This window comes from Kryptolebias marmoratus, linkage group LG2, assembly GCF_001649575.2.
Source record: "Kryptolebias marmoratus isolate JLee-2015 linkage group LG2, ASM164957v2, whole genome shotgun sequence".
Classification (NCBI taxonomy): Eukaryota; Metazoa; Chordata; class Actinopteri; order Cyprinodontiformes; family Rivulidae; genus Kryptolebias; species Kryptolebias marmoratus.
In genome coordinates, this window is record NC_051431.1 from 3,985,376 (window position 1) to 4,007,642 (window position 22,267).

The 22,267-nt window shown below is 37.5% G+C and overlaps 2 protein-coding genes across 3 annotated transcripts; one reads left to right on the forward strand and one right to left on the reverse strand.

The window, feature by feature from the left end:
- Positions 1-12,385: 12,385 nt before the first annotated feature.
- Positions 12,386-14,896, forward strand: ttc36 (tetratricopeptide repeat domain 36). Its single transcript, XM_017416279.3, has 3 exons — positions 12,386-12,554; positions 12,748-12,936; positions 14,322-14,896. The coding sequence occupies exons 1-3, from the start codon at positions 12,449-12,451 to the stop codon at positions 14,588-14,590; spliced, it is 564 nt and encodes a 187-aa protein (XP_017271768.1). The 5' UTR covers positions 12,386-12,448; the 3' UTR covers positions 14,591-14,896.
- On the reverse strand, positions 14,762-22,181 carry LOC108235944 (F-box only protein 40). 2 transcript variants are annotated; one of them, XM_025005957.1, is made up of 3 exons: positions 22,142-22,181; positions 19,391-21,265; positions 14,762-15,407 (listed from the first exon to the last, which is right to left on the reverse strand). In XM_025005957.1, the coding sequence occupies exons 2-3, from the start codon at positions 21,248-21,250 to the stop codon at positions 15,225-15,227; spliced, it is 2,043 nt and encodes a 680-aa protein (XP_024861725.1). In that variant the 5' UTR covers positions 21,251-21,265; positions 22,142-22,181; the 3' UTR covers positions 14,762-15,224. The 2 variants fall into 2 exon arrangements, with proteins under 2 accessions (XP_024861725.1, XP_037830485.1); XM_037974557.1 differs by lacking the exon at positions 22,142-22,181 and having other exon boundaries at positions 19,391-21,666.
- Positions 22,182-22,267: the final 86 nt, after the last annotated feature.

The following is a 22,267-nucleotide window of genomic DNA, read 5'->3' on the forward strand; positions in this document are numbered from 1 at the left end:
ATTTATTTTTTTTCTATGATACCAACTAATATAAACGTGTACATTTATCAACCTGTCTTATATGAGATTTTAAGCACTTCTGGGGCCTCCCTACTAGCCTGGTGGGTGCAGCTGCCAAGTTCTCTCTGACTCTGCTTATACATGTTTAGGTAGTCCACAAATTACATTTCACCTTATTAAACTCCTCTAGTTTCTGGAAAATGCTAGTTTTTCAAATCCTTCTACATAAATAGTCCGACAGCACTTTCTATCATATATTTTCACACTATATATGCTGGATTTGGACTTGCAATTGCACATCAACAGAAATATTGGTGAAAATGGGTGTTTGTGTGTGGTGGTGGTGGTGGTGGGGGGGGGGTGTCAGTGTTTTGCCCAAGGATGTTTTTTTTCCAGTTGGAATAGTTGAACCATTTGGAACCTTATGACTGGAAGACGACCAACCAACAACTGAGCCACAACCATTCATCTAGATAAAAGCGTAACTCTAGCAAAAATGCAAACACTGGAAATGTCATATCTGGGTAGGTAAACGCCGCCAAGATCACATGACAAAGCTGTGACACAATTTGAGTATTTTTTTCCCAAATGGTAAGATGGAAATCCTCTGAATGTTGTTTTTTTTTAGTCATCTCAAAATAACCCCACAAGCACCAACACTGTACTTTCTCCCAGCAGTGGGATTTATAAATCAACCTAATGAATAAAACAAGCGTGAGGTAACATAAAGTTGAGCCCCAGTGACATATTTCAAAAGTTAATGGAGTCTCACAATGACCACAGGCTGTGGACATTGCTGGCCAAATGAAACCTGGCAGCAGAGCATCAGCAGTAATACACAAACTCAGCTTCATTCATGCTTTCCCATGAAAACAAAGCACACTAAATTATACCGTAATGAAATGTTTTCAGTAAAGAAATTCAGTCAGTACATTTACATTTTTGCTGTCGTTCTCAGCCTATTTCAGTTTATTGTTCAGATCAACACAATTCTCCTATTTCTGCAACTACAGTAGTCGATTCTTTATAACAGGCTAACATTGCATCACGGGAGTTTTTTTTTTTAAATTACAGAGTGAGTAGTTCCATTTTTATTGTTATTTTCCAGTCAGAAATAGACCAGAAAAGGTCAGCTTATTTATTCACTTATTTATTTGTCTGTTTTTTGACAGCATGAATTAGAAAACATCAGCCAATCCAGCTGATCCCTGTCATCAAACTTAGTGATGCACAGAAGCCTGGGCCTATTAAATAGATGTTGTATCTAAGGGTTTTGGATGTACAAATTTCCTTTTTTCCCTTTCTTTTGTTTTCTAGACAAGATTACTAATTACATTCATATATGGATTAGATTTGGGTCAATTTTACTAAGTGGTGAAAACTGGTAAGAGTTAGATGATGGATTTTCAATTTTTGAAACCTAATTTGAATTAGCTTTACTGTTCAAACACTGCTTTTTATTTCATAAAAATAAAAAATAGTGACCTTTTCATTGTCAGATCTAGGGATAGAGCCATTTGTATCCTCTATGACCCCACCTACCCCCACACTAACTGTTTACCTTCGTCCTCTCAGGAAGGAGGCTGCACTGCATCCGGACAAGAACATCCAGACTGAAGAACAGCTACCAGGATGCAGAAAGATGGTTTAATTGCTCCGCTCCCAAATACTGGACCCTTTGCACTTCAAGAAGATGCCTTAATGCTGCAATAGTCCTGCTGTGAACTGTTGCTGCTGTACTACTGCGCTGTTGGTCAGATTATTTTTATCTGTCATTTTTAACTCATTTTAGTTGCGATTTTAGCTGTCATTTTTTGCTTAAATTTTTTTTATTCTATTATTACTTTTATTCCATTACACCAAGCCCTAAAAAATGTTTCTTATTGTGAGGTTGGAATGACAGTAAATAAATCTGAAAAAAAAATGCCAATGAAGAAAAAATACCAGCTAGAAATTTAATGAAAAATAAAGTCACCATACTCTGATTTATTCCTCAAAACAGCCAGCAGAAGTAACCATCCGCTTTCACGTTTTCTCTTTAACACAAGTTATGATGCTTCTATCATATGATTGGTGATATGTGAAAAGTGTTACTATGAGGCACATTTAAATCAACAAGAATCCCCACTATTTAAACCTAAGCACGCAATGCCAGAGATGGTAAACTGAGTTTTTTATGATCAAACCGTGGAGTAGAGCAAAAGCTGATGCTCTGCTTATTTCAAGTTTTATCTTTTTGCACTTGACAGTGTACCTTTCTCAACTCTGCACATGGCAAGATAAATTTTCTCTTTTCCAACAGCCACAAACAGCGCACACTAGACAACTGTGAAACCAATGTGTTTTTCTCATTGAGATTCTCTGACCTTTAAAAAGCAGAAATGTAACAGGAAGGACAATAGTATCGGAAAGCAAAAGGTCTCAAAGTGAATATGAAATTGTCTTCTTATTGCATAAGTACAATGCAGGCGCTTATAAGAATCAAATCCATTGCTGGGGCAGCTAATTGGCATTTCAAAAGTTTGAACACGTGTGCCTAATTACAACAGATATTCCATGATAAATATTAAATATTCCATGATATCATCCTTCCTTGTGCTTTGATGACAAAGTGGCTTGTCAGATTTGTTGAAAATTACTGAATTTAGCAGATGCAACATCTAAAGGCAAACAAAATTATTCAAGAATGTCGAAAAAAGACAAGATGAAAAACAAATGAGACGACCACCAAAACTACCTGGTTAGTTATGTAAAATTTATTGTCATGGTTAAAACAACTCTGTGTACCATTTACAGTCTTACTCCTCTGATAAGGTTAATGGTGTGGGATGTTTTACAGCTCTGTCAGTTAATTGAAGCTTGACTGAGGTCAGCGCCTCCGACCTTTAGCTGAAACTGCATCTCATAATAAACAGCTGTATTTACACGAGAGCTTTGTGTGGGTGGCCATGAAGAGAAGCGAGAGATGAAAACATTTCTGCCTCCAGATATAGATATTCTAAGTCACCAGCAAATTCACTACAAATGCTTTTTTTTGTTATACCTAATCATACCTTGTCATATATTTTAATGGAAATCTCCTTGGAGCTCACAATTACCACAAGAATCCCTTAGAACTTGGTCTGAGTGATAAGCCCTTGATATACTTTAAAGCTTGGAAAAAAAGGAAGAATCAAATGCAGTATCTTCAAGACACCAATGAATTGAAGTCTTGATGTTGTTGTATTGCTGAAGGCATGAGAGAAGCATCATGTTTTATTCAGTCTCCATGCATGAACTACACAGACAGAATCTCCTAACATGACCGACTCTGAGCCTGAGAATCTCTGTCTTTGGGCTCCACCAGTTGGTCACTGAGTATAACTGCATCAACAGTCACTCTTTCTTGGGGTTTTGTTTCCTAATCTAAAAGCATCAGCGCTGAACAGCAAAGGATATCATCTGTTTCATGCTCTGCTTCTCCTTCCTCATTGTTTTTATTCATTGTGAGCTTTTTTAAATTTCCATGCATAGGATGAAGATGGACCAATATCTCTTTGTAATGAGAAGTTTCTTTATGAAAAACAAATTTCAGACTTTTATACAGCCATACTTGGTTTTTCAGACAATCCAGGCTGACACATTAACCTACCATTTTTACACTCGGTGAACTGACAGACAAGAAGTAATCTACACGCCATAGAATACTGCGGCCGATTAGATCTCACACATCACTCCGAGGGACTTTTCATTTTCCAAATGAGTTATCCCGCCTGCACAAATGATGTAGCCGCATGACATCAAGTGTTAAATAAGCTTTGGACCAAGGCTATCCATTCTATTTTGTGGCTGCACTGTAATGTGTACTCCGCCATAAAAATCTTATTTTCTATGCAATTCGGTTAAGCGATCTCTGGGGATATTCATGTGCATATCTGACTTTCTAATAGAGGACTTTAAAGACATGCAGATGGCTCCTCACAGAGACAACCCAGGTCTGCTCAAGTGCATCCTGCCATGACAACAGTTGTCTCTAAAAATGCATTAGAAATGTGTGGCTGGGTAAATGCTTTCCATGAAAAATTTGAGCTATTACACCTTTGTTGATTTCTTTTCTTTTCCTGGTGTTCTTGGTGCGATGTAACGTATAGACAAACATTGTTGTTGAACTGCATGTCATTATTTTTCTGATTATGCTTTTCTGCTGATTCGCCAAGCAGAAGAGACACAATTATGAGTGCCGGCACTGACCTCAAGCAAAAGTTTGTGCAATGACAAAATATTCAGTCACATTGTAACTGGTTGAATTCTCACACTGCCTCATGTTTTGCACCAACAATTGATACACCTTCTTATAGATACCCTTAACACTGCAAAACATCAGCTAATTCTCAGAAATGTCAGAGAACCAATGCTGAATACAGTAAGTACTAGCATAACCCACATGTGTGCCAGCTTTCTTGCAGAAAAAGAATGATTCCTTTATTATAAAGAAACTTATTAATCATACTTTTCCTTATAAATAGGATGCAGCTGTTATTTTATTTATAGTGCTCCATGCAAAGAAAAAAAAAAAACAAGCAATAACTGGCTATAAATACATATTAGGAATATAACAACAAAAAGTACACATTTTTATTGCCAAATTTAGAGACTGAAAATGAAAACATGCATTATTTGTTCATTTATCACTTTAAATATTTTATGTAAAAACTATAACTATGGTATTCTGTTTAATTCTCTGCATAAATCAGCCAGGGTTGATATTTTTAAACATTGCAAGTTAAGATTTGCACAAAGGATCTGTTGAGCTCAATGCGCTTTCTTGTATTTTTCAGAACTGGATAAAGCTAGATAAAGCTGGGGGCTATGAGGATTGTTTTGCCCCTGGTTCAAGAAAAGGAAATAAACTTCTGGTTCCCAATAGCTGATAAGGGGTGGGGGGTAATGACCCTGGAGCTGGCACGGTTTTACCAACAAGGGTCAATGTTACATTGGACCTCAGCAGAATCATCTATTTTTATGCAACAATAGCTACGTTATGCTGCAGTACACACAGGTGCTGCATACCAGTACTTGCATTGCACAATAAATGGTCAATGTTCCCTTTATAGAGGGTTTTATGTAATACTATTAGCTGTAGTCCTTGTGGTCAGATGAATGGAGTGCTTCCATGACTCATCTGTGCTGTTTCTCCTCCCAGTCAGAGGATGTTTATCCTTGTTCATCTGAAACTCAGCACACAAAAATCCCCTGCCAAGAAGATGAAAAAATGTATTCATAAATGAAGAAGACAAAAAAGTTGAAACTGTAAATCTTGGTACTAAATATTTATTTCGTTTTTCCTTTTTAACTATTCATTCAAACATTTACACATAAAAATATGGTTTCTAACTCGCCACTTAGATATAAATATAGAGGCTTTTGGATCCAATTCAGTATTTATCATCCCTGATCATATTTCATACAACTAACCAAATATTTGCTTACATATTTTATAAACCCTGGTTATCTTTGTCAAGAAAATCAACAGCATCTTTCACTCCTCTTTGGAAACGTCATGGTGAATTTTTCATTGTAGATTCAGTGTAGACACAGATTTCACCTTTAATTTGAAAGGTAACACTATATTGATTGTTTGAAGCAGTAAAGCTATGAAAGCCTTCTACCTCCTGCCCTCTGATTAAATAAATCTAAACACGGTCACATTTACCTCAACATCTACCTAACTTTCCAAGCAGGCCTGGATTGTACATTAGTCTGGGGAAATATAAAAGTTTCTTTCTCCGCACTCCTATTTGTTTCGTTTCAAAGTTTCACCATTTTTTTCTCATGTGCTGAAAGGTGCATAACACCTCTAACAAAGAAACCTGCTCCACTTGAGTCCCTCTATTTTTTGCCCAAGTAAAAAACCATAAATCATCCTCGGTTCGTTATGACAGTTGCAGTTATGCTCCACCACATTACTTTGGGAAAACATTACAGTTACATACCAAGAAATTCCCAGACCTGAGGTATTTGAGCTATTTGTGCTGTTAGTTTTGCTTTTCCTCTGTGCCTGGGTTGATCCAATCATGGTTTTAATCATGGTTGGCTGGCTGGAAGAGTCAATGTGCATGACCAAGTAAATTCTAATTTTGTTGTCAAAGTCTCAGAGGCACTGCTGCACTTAAGACACAATCATTTTATCCATTGTATGTCTTGTTTTACATTTTTTCTTATACTGATATGCCAAACAATTTCAGCTATGCAGTGGGTCCAAAGAATGACTACCTAAAATGGGATTCAGGTTTTAAAACTATATTCAAATAATTGTTTACCTTAAATTAATGGCCATTTAGTAAAGGAATATATATCACCCTCCTTCTCTTATGACAGAGTTTTAGACAAAGAACTTCTTATGCTGAGAAATGACAGAGTTGTAGCTAATGTGGTCAAATCTTAATAATAATGTTATGTGTGATCTCATGCAAAACCAGAAGATGTCACGCTCAGTGTTTGTGTTATCAATGACTCTCAGCTACTACCACATCAGAGAAATGAAAGAAATAAAAAAAGCTGACTATGTTAAAGTCATTTTTGTGTTGCTTATTGTTGATTAGCTGGGACAACAATCTTGTGGTAAGATGACATAAAAAATAGCCAACAGACAAACAGGGTTAACTCCAACAGTTATTACTAAAGTTTATGGCAATAGGTAACACTTGGAGTGTGTGTTGTGACTGACTTTCAAATACAACCACAGGATTTTAGCACATCTGTAAACATTATTGAATTATAACCATGTTTGTGTTTTCTAATTTCAATTGGCTCCAAAAAAAGGTATGTTGCATAGTTACATCCAGTGATTATTCAATGAAAGTTTCATTATCATCTGTCCAGAGGTTTAAGAAATAGTTGACTCTAAATAGTTCATGGATAAAATTTTACACAAAGATCTTGTGGAACTTCCTGGTGCTCAAAATATGCCTTGGTGAATCAGTCTCAGCTAAAACGACACCAAATTTTAGGTTAATATCTGTAAAACTGACTGAGTTTTAGCCATTTGTTGGTGTTTTTAAGGTCAGTAGTCTACTGCAGCCATCTTCAAATACACTGACTCCAAATATGCATCACTTGTAGATGTACATCCACTGTAGACTTTCTGCAAGTTTTGTTTATATTTGTCCAGTGTTTCATGCTAACAAACATACAAACTCAGACACAAGCAAAACATTAACATTCTCCTTTATTTTCTGGCTGCAGACAGTAAATATCATTTCAGTATTGAAACTGTCAATTTAAGTACCTATAGCTGAAGTCTGTTATTGTGGCAAGTAGAAGAAAAAACCCAACTTTGTGAACTCAGTGTGAATTTAATATTGAGCTAAAGATCTCATGAGGTGAGAAATGATAAGCCTGGAAAATACCGTCAGGCTTCGGAGTAAAACATTTATACATTTTGAGAAGACAATCACAAACACTGGCACCATCCAGTTCTGAGTAAAAAAACAAATTCTACATCATGTGGTGAAGAAGCATCATATAGCTATCCATCCATCCATCCATCCATCCATTTTCTTTAACCACTTCTCCATTCCGGGTCGCGGGTAGCTGGTGCCTATCCCCAGCAGTCACTGTGCGAGAGGCGGGGGACACCCTGGACAGGTATCATATAGCTATATCATTTCTCAATCAAAAAAGGAAATATTAAACATACAATCAGTAGTTAGTTTTGAAGCAACACTAGAGGAAGTTTTAATAACTTTAAAATCAAACTGTCAGGATTGAAGGTTGTTTTTCGTGTTTCTGGGTTTATTGTTTTCTTTTATTTTGTAATTTGGTTGCCTTCATGTTTAGTCTTGTCTTAGTCCAGTTTTTGCTCTTTGTGTCTTTGCCTTCCTGTCATCATTCACTTGCCCTCAGTTATCGTTTGTTTACCTGCCACGCCCATCTTCACCTGCCCCAAGTTTTGTAATCACTCACCTGTTTCCACTTCTCCTAATCACCTCCTTGTGGTGATTTGGCTTTTTCTGGGTTTTGTTTTTATTTTATTTTAGTTCTCTGGTTTGTGTTTTGGTTCTGTTTTCTATTTTTAGTTATCTGGTTTTTGTTTTTCTTCTTGGTTCTGTCCTCCTTGTGTTTGTGTCTTCAATTCCACTCTCCCCCAGTCATTCACATGTCTGTCAGCCACGCCCATCTTCACCTGTCCCGACTCAGTAATCATTCCACCTGTTCCCACTCACCTCGTTATCCTCAGTCTTAAAAACCCGGTCACTCTTCCCATACCTCGCTGGTTCATTGTCTAATGTTTGTTCTTTGTTGGTTTTTGTTTGCTGCTGTGCTCCGTACCTGGTCTCCTTGTTGTTCTGCCCACCGTGTTTTGGATTTTTGTTCTTTTGAGTTGCTGCCTCGTCAGCTTTTGTTTTCGTTTGTTTCCTTTTGTTTAATAAATTAGTTTTTCTTTTAATTCTGCAATCTGGGTTTGTCTCCGTCATCCACATCCTGACACTCCTGTCTTTAAAACCCGGTCATCTCCTCCACTCACTGGTCCATTGTTGCTCCATGTGCTGTCTGATTTCCCCTCGTGTCTTGCCCCTTGTGTTCTCTAAGTTTTGGATTTTTGTTATTGTTTTGCTGCCTCGTCAGCTTTTTGTTTTTCTTTAATTTAAAATAAATTATTTTATTCCCGGAACCTCATAATGGGTCTGTGCATTGGGTTCGCTGCAATCTCCACCCAACCTGACACAAACATTTTATAATTAAATCCATTAATTTGAGTTCATTGTGTGATGTCTTTTACAGATATAAAGGCTTAAAACTATTTGTTCTACATAAAATATCAGGTGGAAGACCTAAACACAAAAAGTAGTTTTTCTGTTTTGGTGCTGCAGCACAGCAGGTGTTGCTAGAAATTTGATATAAAAGGTTTACATTGTTACTTACTTAACCTGGGGCAGCTTTGCAGTTATTCTCCAAGTCTCAGCGGACAGGATTACTTTTTAATCGAGCTCAAAGTGCTCCTGCGCAGCATGCTGCAGTCCTTTGTCATTTTTCAGAAAAAAGCCTAGTATCAACACGCAGGTCCCTGTTAACCTCTGTGGGGCAGAAGGATTAGGAGCTCGAGCTTTGATGTCAGATTCATGGCCAGTAATGGAGCCACCGTCACAGCCTCTCAGAATTATTATGACCATATTCAAGTCCGTTTGTTTATCAGACATTATAAAGCAAGAACAGACACAGAGGAGAGGAAAAAAAAACATATGCAGGAACTGGTGGGGCAATTCCTTTATTTTATGATTGTTGTTCTTTTTCATGTTTTATTCATTTGGTTTTTGTTTCACATTTGTTGTAAAGAAGCAGTAAAAATCTCTGAATACGTTGGAAAAAGCTCAGTGGGACGTTTTGTGGTATAAAATGTCTATTCTGTCTACTGAGCAGCTAATGAGTAATAATGTTGTTGTCATGCACTGTTTGCACTTAAGCAAATACTACTTCATTATTTATCCTTTGCTGTTGCCGTCAGATTTAATCTTGTCCTTGTAATTGCTTAGAGGAAATACAAAGAGCATGTTCATTGCTTTGAGTTTGTAGGCTTTACTGCAGCGCTGCAGCTAAAGCAGAGCTGCTTTCTTCTCTCCTTCTGATTATTTGCCACCTTCCTTTTTGGTTTATATCTGAGGTAGCACAAGTCCCTCAGGTTCTGTAGCCTGTAAACAGTGCCAATGAGTTTCCTTATTGACATAATCAGGTTGAGTGTTGCTGATGTAGTGACATTTGCTGTAACGGGAGACTGATAATCCTCGCACAATTGCCTCTCCTTTTTTTTTTTTGCACTATAGGGGAGGCCGTGGGAAACACAGTGTTCTTCTGCAGGCAATATACTGCTCACCAAGTGACCGTGAACATGATAGGCTGGCCCTCACTCTTTAACTTACATTACTGTGTGAAAGATGGGAGTCCAGCTAGATCAAACTGTCTGTGGTGAAATGCTGAAGGGGAACAGGAACCATGGCGAAAACAGAAGCAACGAGAGCTCTCTCAAGTGGTGGAAATGAAAAGTTCTTTCTTCCTGGATTCAGCGAATTTGTTTTTTTTTTCTTCTTGGATTTATGTAATTCATGGAAAAAATCTTTGTCTGATCTGTTATCCAGTAATGAAAGAGTAATGTCTGTGATTTGTTCTTAAAATATGCCTCTGAATGTTCTACAGAATACAAAACTGGTTAAGTATGAAAATATACATATTTAAATCAGATATCTATCAGGTTAGGAATACTCATGAAGGAGTTATATATATATATATATATATATATATATATATATAAATCAACTCTCCCTTCAGGTGTAGGTCGTCTCCCAGGCCTGGGAGCTTGAGGGTTCTGGACAGAGTGCTGACCCGCTGCGTCACACTTTGGTGTGGTTTTAATTCACTGGTAAGCATCATAAACATGCAGTGAGGAAGCAAACTATGTCAGTTCAGAGAATTCCACCTTTCCACCACAGCTACACCTACTGTGTGCTTTGTCTGTATGTTTAGGATTGTGACGCATTTGGCAAAAATCTTCCTGATGGAGTTCCTTTGTTTACCGCTGAATCCACCTGATGCGTTCTGTTCTGGTTGCCTGCAGTTACATCATGACTAAATGTCAGTGTGCCATTTTCCATCTGCAGCGACAAACCAAAATTATAACAAAACTACTTTGACAGATTAAGTGGCTCACAAGGTGTTCTAATCTTTAAGCTTTTTGTGTAATGATTGCTGCAGCATTTATTTTTTATTTTTTTGCTGTTTTGCATGTGATTTGGAATGGTTGCTCGATCCTTACTTTTAAAAAGCTTTCAGCGGAAGGCAGAGGGAGGTTATATCTGGACATAAAATTTTATGTCTGGATCGTGGTAGGCATTCTTAACTCTTCCTGTGAAGCCACTAAGAGGTTTGCCTTTGTCTTCTAACCATAACAATGGATTTACTTTCATCCCAGACTTCTCAGTCACGAGTGCCTTTTCTGCTATAGAATACAACTATTAATGAAATATTTGATACCCAAATATTTAAAATTTGATCACCCACTGAAACTAACATATCAATTTTGATGCAATTGAGGCAACACAAGTTTTTAAAGTTAATATAACAGTAAGAGCTTTGACCAGTATTCTTGAGTCAGCATCAAGATTTTGTAGCATAACGATCTTGTTGCCACTACAAACTATTTTCAGTTTAAATAGTTTGAACAGGTTTGCACCGACAAAAAGGTTCAGTGAAAAACATAAAAATTAAAGACCCAACATTTCTTCCAGGAATGCTAGTTGCCCACCACCATTTTTGCGCTGGCAAATGTTGATTAGATGTGATGGTCATCTTAAATTGGATTGATCCAAAAATGTAATCAGTTGGAGATGTATATCATGTGATTACCTTTTGACAGTTTCAGTAAAATCTGATGACATATTTTGCTAACAGACAAATCAGGTTGACTCCAACAGTTACAGGAAAAGTTAATCAGTTGTAGACGTACATCAGCTGATTACTTTCTGAGAGTTTTAATAACATTTGTCAGGTGGTTCATGAGATATTTTGCTAATGCTACAGAAAAACACACACAAACAGGGTCCAAAACATTATTGCAGCTTTTCTTTTCGCAGCAGGCAATAAGAATGTGTTTATCATCTTCAAGAGGATTAAATCTGCTTTGCTGGACTGATATGAATGCTATTCTTATTTTTTTTTTTTATCAAATAAAATAATAATGTACATATCAACAGTTCTATTTTATGCTAGATATAAATAACAAAGGTTTTAGAGTTCCTTGAGCTTTTTATTTTTATTTATTTTAATCTATTATAATGACTTTTTCACAGACATATGCGCTGCTGTTTAATGAAAATTTCCTATGCTGCTCACATTTAAATATTGATGAGTGTTCTCTAATAACTTGTTTCTGCTATGTTAGGTGTACAAACCTGCAGAGTGTGAATGAACTCATCAGCTCTTAGGTGCAGGTTTGTAGTTTTCTTGTTTTATTATTAACAGCAACTCAAGTTGCTGCAACACAAATGATTTACTCAAAAGAGGTAGAAACTAAAACTTCCATAAATTTCTTTACACAAAGTCTCAGCTATTTTAAAGGTTTTCTTATGTGTAATCTGTTGTTTTGGTCCAGTTGTGGTATAAACCCACTAAACTTAGATTTTTCACATTTATGATATTTGTTTATTTTTAAACAATTACAGCTCACACAAGGCTGGAACAGAATATTATGTCACTCAGTTTTCTGCCATTATAAGGCATCATGTCTTTTCCAGCTTGCATGTTTTATTTAACCAAATACAGATGTGCTGGAATATCTCAAAGTCCACCTCTGCTTCCGCCCCCTTCTCTGATTGGCTGGAAATTAGGGGAGGAAGACTTCTCCACACTGCTGTGATTTGGGTATCATAATTTTCTTCTTTTTTCCTGATTCTTTGCTAACTCCACAGGCACCGGTAAGATGGCTTCTGCACACGACAGAGCTGTACTCCAGGCTATATTCAACCCCAACACCCCCTTTGGAGACATCCCTGATCTGAACCAAGAGGAGGAATTAATTGATGATGGTGAGCGTGGGCTTCTCTACATATCATGTCACAGCATATTGAAATTATTTGAACACATTCCATTCCTAGGCTGTTAAAAAATGACATTGTAATCAAAACTTAGTTCTGGGTGACGTGTCTGTGTTTTCCTTTGCCACGGTACCTGTCAGCTGAGTGCGAGTGCTTTTTCAGCCTGTTTATCTCCTCCTGCCAGACAGCGGTTTTGACACAGAGTTGCTGAAGCAAGTGAAAGAGTTGGAGATGCGGGGCGTCTCGGCAGCAGAGGCCGGGGATTTGCAAACCGCACATCAACTGTTCAGCCAGGCAGTCCAGATCCTGCCTGAACGAGCCTCTGCCTACAACAACCGGGCACAGGCCCTGCGGCTGCTGGGGGACACAGCAGGTAAATTCAACAAATTCAGTAATAACCCTTCCCGGAGGCACCGCATTGTGCTGCTTGTCAGCCTGCTGAGTCTGAGGCCAGCGTGACACGATACTGGAGCTGTCTATCTGCTGCATGTTGTCGACGTTGTTACCTTATAAAATCTGTGTTAGCCTCCTATTTTTGTATGTGTTGTGTGTCTTAACCGTGGCAGCTTTACAGGAAATAAAGAACAGGGAATGTTTAATGCTATTGTATCTGAATAATCTTAAACATTAAACATTGAGTTTTTATTTTTTCGCATCTGGGTCTAAAGAATCAGTACTAAAAAGTCAAGTCCCAAGTATTGTATACAGTTAGTATGTTATTCCATTTGTAAATATATATATGAACATATAAAGATTAAACTCGAAGGAAGGCATATTACCTAAAATCATCTTACATTGAGAGATGAGCAGCAGCCGTTCTGATCAAATCTTACGCTCAGTTTCATATGACAGACATGTTAGAGAGATCTGAGGGACAGATGTTAGAGGATGTTGTGGATGCCTCTTAGCTTCTACCACATCACATTTCTACTCAATAACTGTAAAAGTAAGCTATAACCATTTATGTTTTGGCTTACGTTGAGTAGCTGTGGTGGCCATCTTGAACTGGGTTGATTAAATGATTATTATCTGAATGTTTTATTAAAGTCTGTGTAGTGGTTCATGAGATATTTTGCTAACAAATGGACAGCGTTGACTTTATTTATTAAAGCCAACATTTCAAGCAAAGATGTTATGCAATGAGAAGGATTCTGAGTACATGTTGAGGATGATATTATACCAAATGTAGTAGTAGCTGAGCATCTTCCACAACATTAACTGCAAGCACTACACAATGCACAATACTTTTACCTAAAACACTGACATTAACTCTTGGCATCAACCCTGTCTGTTAGCAAAATATCTCATGGACCCCTGTAAAAACTTTATTGAAACTCTGAGAAAGTAATCATTGAACATCCATCGGGAACTCATTAACATTTTAAGATGGCTGCCAAAGCCAACTGATTAAAAAAAAATGGCTACATTCATTTGGTGTGTTAGAAGCTGAGCGCCAACAAATTTCACAAGATCTCACAATATTGTATTAGATTGGTATAACATCATTTAACTTAGCTTGTTTTTATCATAAGACAACATTAGTTTAAAAACTTTTGAATAAAAGGGAGCGCCAACGTGCTTTCCTTTAAGACAAGCTACACCTTACTTTTAAGTTTTTTCTTCTGAGAGAGAGAGAGAGAGAAAATGCTGCAAACTCATCAACTATACTCACACTAAAATATGAAGTAGGCCCTACTCATTCTGAAAGCCAGTTTCCCAGACGTGTGCATGCGTTACAGTCCTCTTGTCTTCTCTCAGGTGCCCTGCGGGATCTGGACCAAGCCATTGCCCTCAGCGGCAAAACTGGACGATCTGCCTGCCAGGCGCTGGTGCAAAGAGGCCTTTTACGGAGATTGGAGTGCCAGAATGACGAGGCTAGAGCTGATTTTGAGAAAGCAGCTGCACTCGGAAGTGAATTTGCTCGGCAGCAGGCTGTGCTTCTTAATCCATATGCAGCGCTGTGCAACAAAATGCTCTCAGAGGTGATCAATAAACTGCGCAACCCTGAAGTACCGGAGATGCAGTAGTTGGTGAAGATGATGTTGCCTTAACGCTATTTCCTTTTCTGATGTTTAAGGTCAATGAAGTAGCCTATTTTTAACATTTCTTTGACTTAGCTTATTCTGCAGCTGTAAAGAAAATGCATCTGACTGCATACATTTATAAAACATTATATATTTATTTTCAGTGACTCCCACTGCAGCCATTTTTTTAATCAAAGTCAGCTTACATCAAATAACAAAAAGTATTATCAATAAAAAGTATGTATATTTCTATGATAAAATATGGTTTTCAATGCATGCAAAATAAAGTTCCATGTTCAAATATTCAAACTGTTGTAATACTATTTTCTGTACTTCAGTTTTATTCCAGTAGATGTCACTGTTGTCTTGTATTGATGAAAAACATCAGTCAGTTTAACAGATTATATGGCCAACTATAAAAAACTGAAAGACCAGTCTCTAAAAATAAATAGACTAGTCTTTTCATGCCTTTTGCCTTCATGTGAGAAAAAAATAACTGAAAGGAGATTTTAATAAATTACCTGATGAGTACATTATAGTTTTAACACAACGGATCTGGAGAGGTTCCAGTCATTTCTCAGTTTTGTGAGAACAGACTGTAGATGACACATCTCTGTGCCCTCCCCTAATCTGAACGTTATAATTTGTGCTCGAGTCCTCCATGTTTGTTTCTGACCTCTCCCAGGCACGCTAACGCCACCGGCTCCCTGCACTCCTCTCTCTGGTAGAAGCTGCAGGCTTTCAGATGATCTGACATGGAGGGAGTGTTACTGAAGCTCCAGTGGTGTACAGGAGAAAACAGGGAGCTGAACTTCCAAACCTAGAAGACAAAGAAGCAGAGGAGTTAGAGGCTGCTGTCAAAGCATCCATCAACAGTCCAGGCTACTGCAGGGAGGATAAATGTATTTTTAATGTCCAAGGTATCTAGATCAAGGGTACTTTAATCACATGTCAGGGCTCAATGTTATTTTGGTACCATCTGTTACAAATTTATACAAATTATGCCATTCACTGCAGAGTAAATACCCAGCTGTTGGCCACACATTCACGTCAACATGCAGTGTTTCCATGAATGATCACACTCTACACGTGTTACTGGGAGCGCTGGCTTTAATCTCAGGCCATTCCACATCACTTATGTCATCAGCATGTGTTGTGTCCTGTGATCACTGCAGACAGTAAAAACAAAAATACGCAATTTCATTATCTCTTTCTGTCATCAGGTCAAGGTAAGAGGTTTGAACAACACTTTTATTTGTGAGAATGGTAACTTTACAACCCCAATTATGAAAAAGGCTGGGACACTGTGCAAAAATGTAAATACAAACGGTGCGATGATTTGCAATTTTCATAAACCCATATTTTATTCATAATATATCATAGTAAATATATCAAATGTTTAAATTAAAAACTACATTTTCTTTATAAAAACAACAGTGTGATTTCAAATTTTATGGCAGCATCATATTTAAAAGAAGACAACAAAAGCAACAAAAGGCTGTATGAGTAAGTGGTGTGAATAAGAAACAGCTTGAGCAGCATTTATAATTAATTAGCTTAATTGGCAACATGTCAGAAAGAGGACAGGGTAAAAAAAAGAGGCATAAAGAGAGGCTGAATCTGTCAGAAGTAAAGATTGGCAGAGGTTCACCAGTATCCATAAACTGTGTCTAAAAATAGTGCAGCGATTTTAGAATAATACTCCTGAATGAAAATTTGGGAATACTTTGAAAGTTCCATCATCTACAATTTATAATATCATCAAGATATTTCAAGAATCTGGAGATATTTCAGTGTACAATAGATAAAGCTAAAAGTCAATATGAAATATCCATGAGCTGCTGGCTCTGAGGGGCCACTGCATTAAAATCAGGTCTGATTCTATTATTACATCATTGCATGGGCTCAGGAACACTTCAACAAATCATTGTGTGGGATTACAGCTCACTGTACCATCCACAAATGCAGCTCAAAGCTCTATCATGCAAATACAAAGACATACATGAACATCATTCAGAAATGCTGCCATCTTCTCTGTGCAAAGGTCCGTTTAAAATAGACTGAGGCAAAGTGGAAAACTGTCCTGTGGTCAGAAATATCAAAATTTAAAATTCCTTTTGTGAACCACTGATGGCACATCCTCCATACTGAAGAGGAGAGGAAGCATCCAGCCTGTTATCAGAACTCAGTTCATAAACCTGCCTGTTTGATGGGATGGGGGCGCATTAGTGCCTCTGGCATGAGCAACTTATTTATCTGGAAAGACATTATTTATGCAGAAAAGTATATACAGTTTACAGAACAACATCTGCTCCCATCCAGCAAAAAAGTCCATGAAAGAAGAGCCAGGAATGTTCAAAGGACAGCTAAAATCTTAGCTCAGAAAAATCTTTACAGTCTGTAGTTAAAAAAGGGGGATGCATAACAGTGGTAAACTTTTTTTGAGATGTGTTGATGCTATAAAAATCAAAATGTTTGTTTTTCTAAAAAAAACAAAAAAGTACAATTTGGATATATTTATTATGTTGTGCTGTAAGTAAAAAATGGTTTATGCAATTCAGAAATCTTTGCATTCTGCATTCATTGCATTTTCCTTTACATTTTACACAAAGTCCCATCTTTTTGAAAGAGTTGTATGGTTGTATGTATTTGCAGCACATTTGCTGCAATAAGTGTTTTAGTAGGTCCTATATCTCAATTATTTGTTCCTAAATGCCTTCTTATGTTGTTTCTAAGTTCATCCAAATGTATTTATTGACACAATCTGCCATAATTCAAACTGTGCCCCTACTATTAAAATAGATTATCTTTATTATTGCCCACACATCTGCAGTGCATTAAACAATTCTCTGAATTTGGATGGATTTTGTAAGGAGACGGTGCTAACATAAAATGCAGACTTTCAATTACCGATCCTCAGTAATCACGAGTCTGAATTATTTAAACCTTGTTCACAGCTTCCATGATTGTGGACAACAATGAAATAAAACTGAGGCGGTGCTGAAGCTGTGCTGTAAATCCACAAAACTATCCTGGTGGCATAATGATCTGAATCACGAGGTTATCTTTATTGTCGAACATAAACCAAGCAAACTCGATGCAATACCAGCTGCTTCATTCGACCTTTCTGACTTTTCCTGAGCTTCTCTGTTGGGATCTTTTTTTTAAACAGACACAAATGAGAAATGATGACTTCTGGTAAAAGGTAAATATATTTATTCTAATTCAGGTGTACACCCAGATTTGGGTGATTAAGTTCTTAATTAATTTTCCCTGCTGTTGCTTTTCCTATGATAAAAATAAATAAATAAATAAATAAATAAAACAGCAAATAATTATTCTTATTCGGATTAATGGTCCAAAACTTGGAGAGGAAAGCCTGAGAAGAAAAGTTTCCGTCATATGACTCCAAGTTTTGATAAAAACCCAAAACAGACCAAAATACAAAACAAAAAATTCAGTTGCTGCTTTGGTGGAAAGTCATTATCTGTTACCGTCTCTGCTGAAAGTGACTTTATTGTTAGAGGACGACTGAGTGTCTGCAGAGTGTTTACAATGCAGCAGCTGTCAGGGTGAATGAATGACCGAAATTTTCCAGTGACACAGAACAGAATGCTGACAGACAGAGGGCATAACACATAAGTTTGGCCTTGTTTTTACTTTCCTGCCAACAATTGAGATTCAAAATAAATTGAATTATTATGTATGAAATAAAAAAGTAAATAAAAAATGTAAATCTGCATTCGCAATGCTAAGTGCGAAATGACTGAAATTTGCTGAAAAAATCTGAAATTGTTAAAAAGCAAAACAATAGCTAAAAGCCAAAAGTAGCAAACCTAGCTAAAGGTAGCAAGACACTATCTAAAAGCTAAAAGTAGCAAAACGCTAGATAAAAGCAGCAAAAGGCTAGCTGAAAGCTAAATTAGCAAAAACTAGCTATAGACTAAAAGTAGCAAAAAGCTAGCTCAATGCTAAAAATAGCATAACAGTAGAAGACAAGAAAGCAAAAAAAAGCCAATTTGATTCAGAATTTGAAACGAAAAATGTTAATGAATGAAGAAACTGAAGAGATCTTAACGTATTCTTACAAAATATGTTGAAAAGTATAACAGGTTTCAAAACAAAAGTCATAGCTCCCGTCTAAAAACTAAATTTAGTAAAAGGCCAGCTAAAAGTAGCAAAACATTATATAAAGCTAAAAGTGGGAAAATATTAGCTTAAAGTTAATTTAGTAAAAGGCTAGTTTGAAACTTAAGTTGCAAAATCATAACCAAAAGTTAAAAGTAACAAAAGCCTAGCTAAAAGTAGCAAAATGCTAAATGAAAGCAAAAAAGAACTAAGTAAAAGATAAGAGAAATAAATTTGAGCTAAATATAGCAATAAGCTTGCTAAAAGCTAAAGAAGCAAAAGAGTTGCTTGAAGGTAAAAGAAGCAAAAAGGCTTGCTAAAAGCAAAATGTAGCAAAACAGCAGAAGGCAAGAAGGCAAAGTAGAGACAATATGTTGAGGAAGACTGTAAAGAATAATGTTCAACAATGTTAAAGCAACTGAAGAGATCTCCAATGTATTTTTATAAAATATTTTAAAAAGGAAAAGTTACAAAAGTCATAACACTCACGCCCTGAATAAGCTGAAGGTTTTGTTATATGAATGTCTAAAATCTCTCAAAATATGCATAAGTAGTTAGATTGCAAAAAAAAAAAAAAAACTGAAGAAAAACAACAGGAAAACAACAGTGTGGTCACTTTTAAAACACTAAGAAAAATGATTAATGGAAACCATTAAAAACATTAGAGATACTTGCTTTTTTTCGACACTTCCACGAACTTCCGCCATGTTTGTATGTCTTTTTCTTCCACTCAAGAACGACCATCCCTTTTTCCTGCAACAGCGTGGCACACACCTCTCTCATCAGGTGGGAAACCTGGGACAGCTGAGACAACGTTAAACTGTCAAGGTAACCAGCTATATGCTGGAGGATCTCCAGCGGCAGTCTGCTTAGGGCATCACAATCTTTTGCACTTCCTCGAGGACTGAAGCTTTTCACACCATCACAGAGGGATATAGGAATGTGTGGCTGAAGCTTAAAGGCGCTGACATCTTGACAGAATTTGATTGTAGCTTGTTGACCCTCAGGGTGAAACCTTATCTGGGTGAAAGTGCAGCCAAGGTATGCTAAGGGGCAGCGCTGCTGGAACCACCCATTCACAGAGGCCTGTATGTCACAGTGCACATTCCTGAAATGAGAATGGTATTCACCGCGGCGAAAGAAGTGGCCACACATGTAGCTGAAAGCGGAACTTGTTTTGTTATGTCTCCTTGTGACAGATTCTGCTTCAACGCGTACATAAAGGCCACGAGGTTTGCCAGCAATGACATCAGATAGAGAGGCATCAGCTTTGAAAGGAGCAGAGGAAAATGTATATGTTTGTGTTCCAATATCTACATAAAGGCCGTCTGTCGAGGAGCTCTCTGAGATTAAATGCCCTTTCAGTTCCTTTTCCATGGTGCACAATAGTGTCGAGCCAATCTCTTCAGATTTTGGAAGATCTTCAACTGACAAGCCCAAGTCTGTAGTGTCCACATTCTGGTGTTCAGTTTTAGTTTTATGTGAAGGGTCCTTCAGGTGGCTGCGTTTTGCTCGATAGCTGGTAGGAACATTAAATGAGCGGACAGTTTTAACCTCAATTGGCTCCAGATTTCCATAAACAAAATCCTTTTCTCTTGGGGTGCACGCAGCAAGCTGGCCGAAGTTTATCAGCATAGCCCCATTATGCACCAGGTACATATTATATTCTGCAATGTTGAATTCTTTGCCTAACCTTTCAAGGACCCCGTCTTGCCATGGCGCAAGGCCAGTTGCACCATTCACGTTTCTGGCAGCAACAGCACTCTCCTCACTCTGAGGAAGGTTTCGCCTTCCCCCCTCGCTGTTTATATTCTGCTCTTCCTTTCCCTTCGCTTTTTCCTTTTTATTCAGGTTTTTAACAGTTTGGTTGCATCCCTCCTTCTCCTTCTGAAATATTTTCTCCCACTGACTGTAACTCTGAATGTCTGTCACATCTGAGCTCTTTGCCAAAGCGTTTCTCTCTTTTTGACTTAGTTCTTTTTCCTCCATCTTGACACAGGCATTTTCTGTCAATTCACCACAGTCACAACAGGAAGCCTCCTCTGCAGCTTTATTGGCACCAACAGGATTATTCTGTAGGGCAGGTTCCTCTACTGTCAGTTCAGGAAAAACATTTTTCATTTTGATGGATTGAAACAGCAAGGCTTGATCCCTCAGAGCCAGAGCAACGTCCAGGCTTACCTCCGTGTCTAATTGAAGACTTTCAGAAATATTTGCGTACAAGGTCATGTCAGTATCAGGAACAGGCCAGCGGTTCCACTCCTGAGAGCAGCAGACGATGCTGGCAGGACAAACCTCTAGGTGTTTAGCCAGCCTGTGGCGCAGCATTGTGAGTGGACAGCCATAATCAACATTGAGGCATGGGACTGTCTCATTTGGACAGAGGAGCTGGTGCTCCTCATGCTTACACATATGGAAGGTGGCACCACAGTTTCTGTAACACTTGATAACTGTGCAGGAGAATGAGGTCTGCATTGGGACTTGACAGTGAAGATTGTAACACTTGTCACAGTGATCATGCTGGCCTGCAGACATCTCTGTGCCGTTTACCTTTGGAGAGAAATAACAACACAACACATGGGGTAATGACAGTACCCACAGCATTTCTAGTGTTATTTATTTATAAAAAGCTTCCAGCATGTCTTCAAGCAAAGAATCAGGTTTTCAAAAGTTTCCACTTCGTTAAAGGTTTTTTAAAGCTAAGTTATGAAGACCGGTCAAAAAAAAAAAAAAAAATCCCCAAAAACCTTTTTTCCTATATTGATGGTGAATGTGTCCTTAAGTTAAAAATTTGTAAGCAAAATTTGTAAATGGCTGCCAATTACCACATGTGTTTGTTTACCTACACAAACAGCCAAAGTTACTGAAAATAGATGATCTTTGGCAATGGCAATGGAAGAGCTGTTTGGGATCAAAAATCTGACAATTTTGATGTATTTTTGCATATTAACATTCAGATTTGTTGAGTAAAGTATGCAGACAACTGCTAGCAGATGCATCTGAGTGCTTTGTATACATGGATCCACATTTCAGAATTTAATATCAGTACATGTGGAAAACTACAGGAGTAAACCCTTTCAAACTGCTACATTTGATATTGTTCAGGATAACATTTTTAATGCTTGATTTCATAGTTTGCTGTGAATACCTTTAAAAAAACAGCACTTTTCATTGCGAGTTATGAGCTCAGGAACATAAACATTTCAGAAGAATTCAAATGGAGTCCACTGTGAGAGTGCAATGGGAAAATATATTACATTTTCTTAGTATGTGACATCTTAAAAACTGCCTAAAAAAAGTTTAGACAGAATTGTTGGTTTTGTACAGACATGCAAAACTGAAATACATAATTAAGAGTAATAACTGGATTTTAACAAGTTAACAGTTTTAGTTGACAGCTGGTACAATAACAGTAAACATTCTCACCCTTTGTTCCTCTGTTGCCTTTTGTTCACCCGCACCTCTGAATAACCTCTGCACTGCGTCTGGACATTATAAATAGACACAACAAAGGGGGCAGACAGGCCAGGGGGTTGGGGCACTATTGTCACA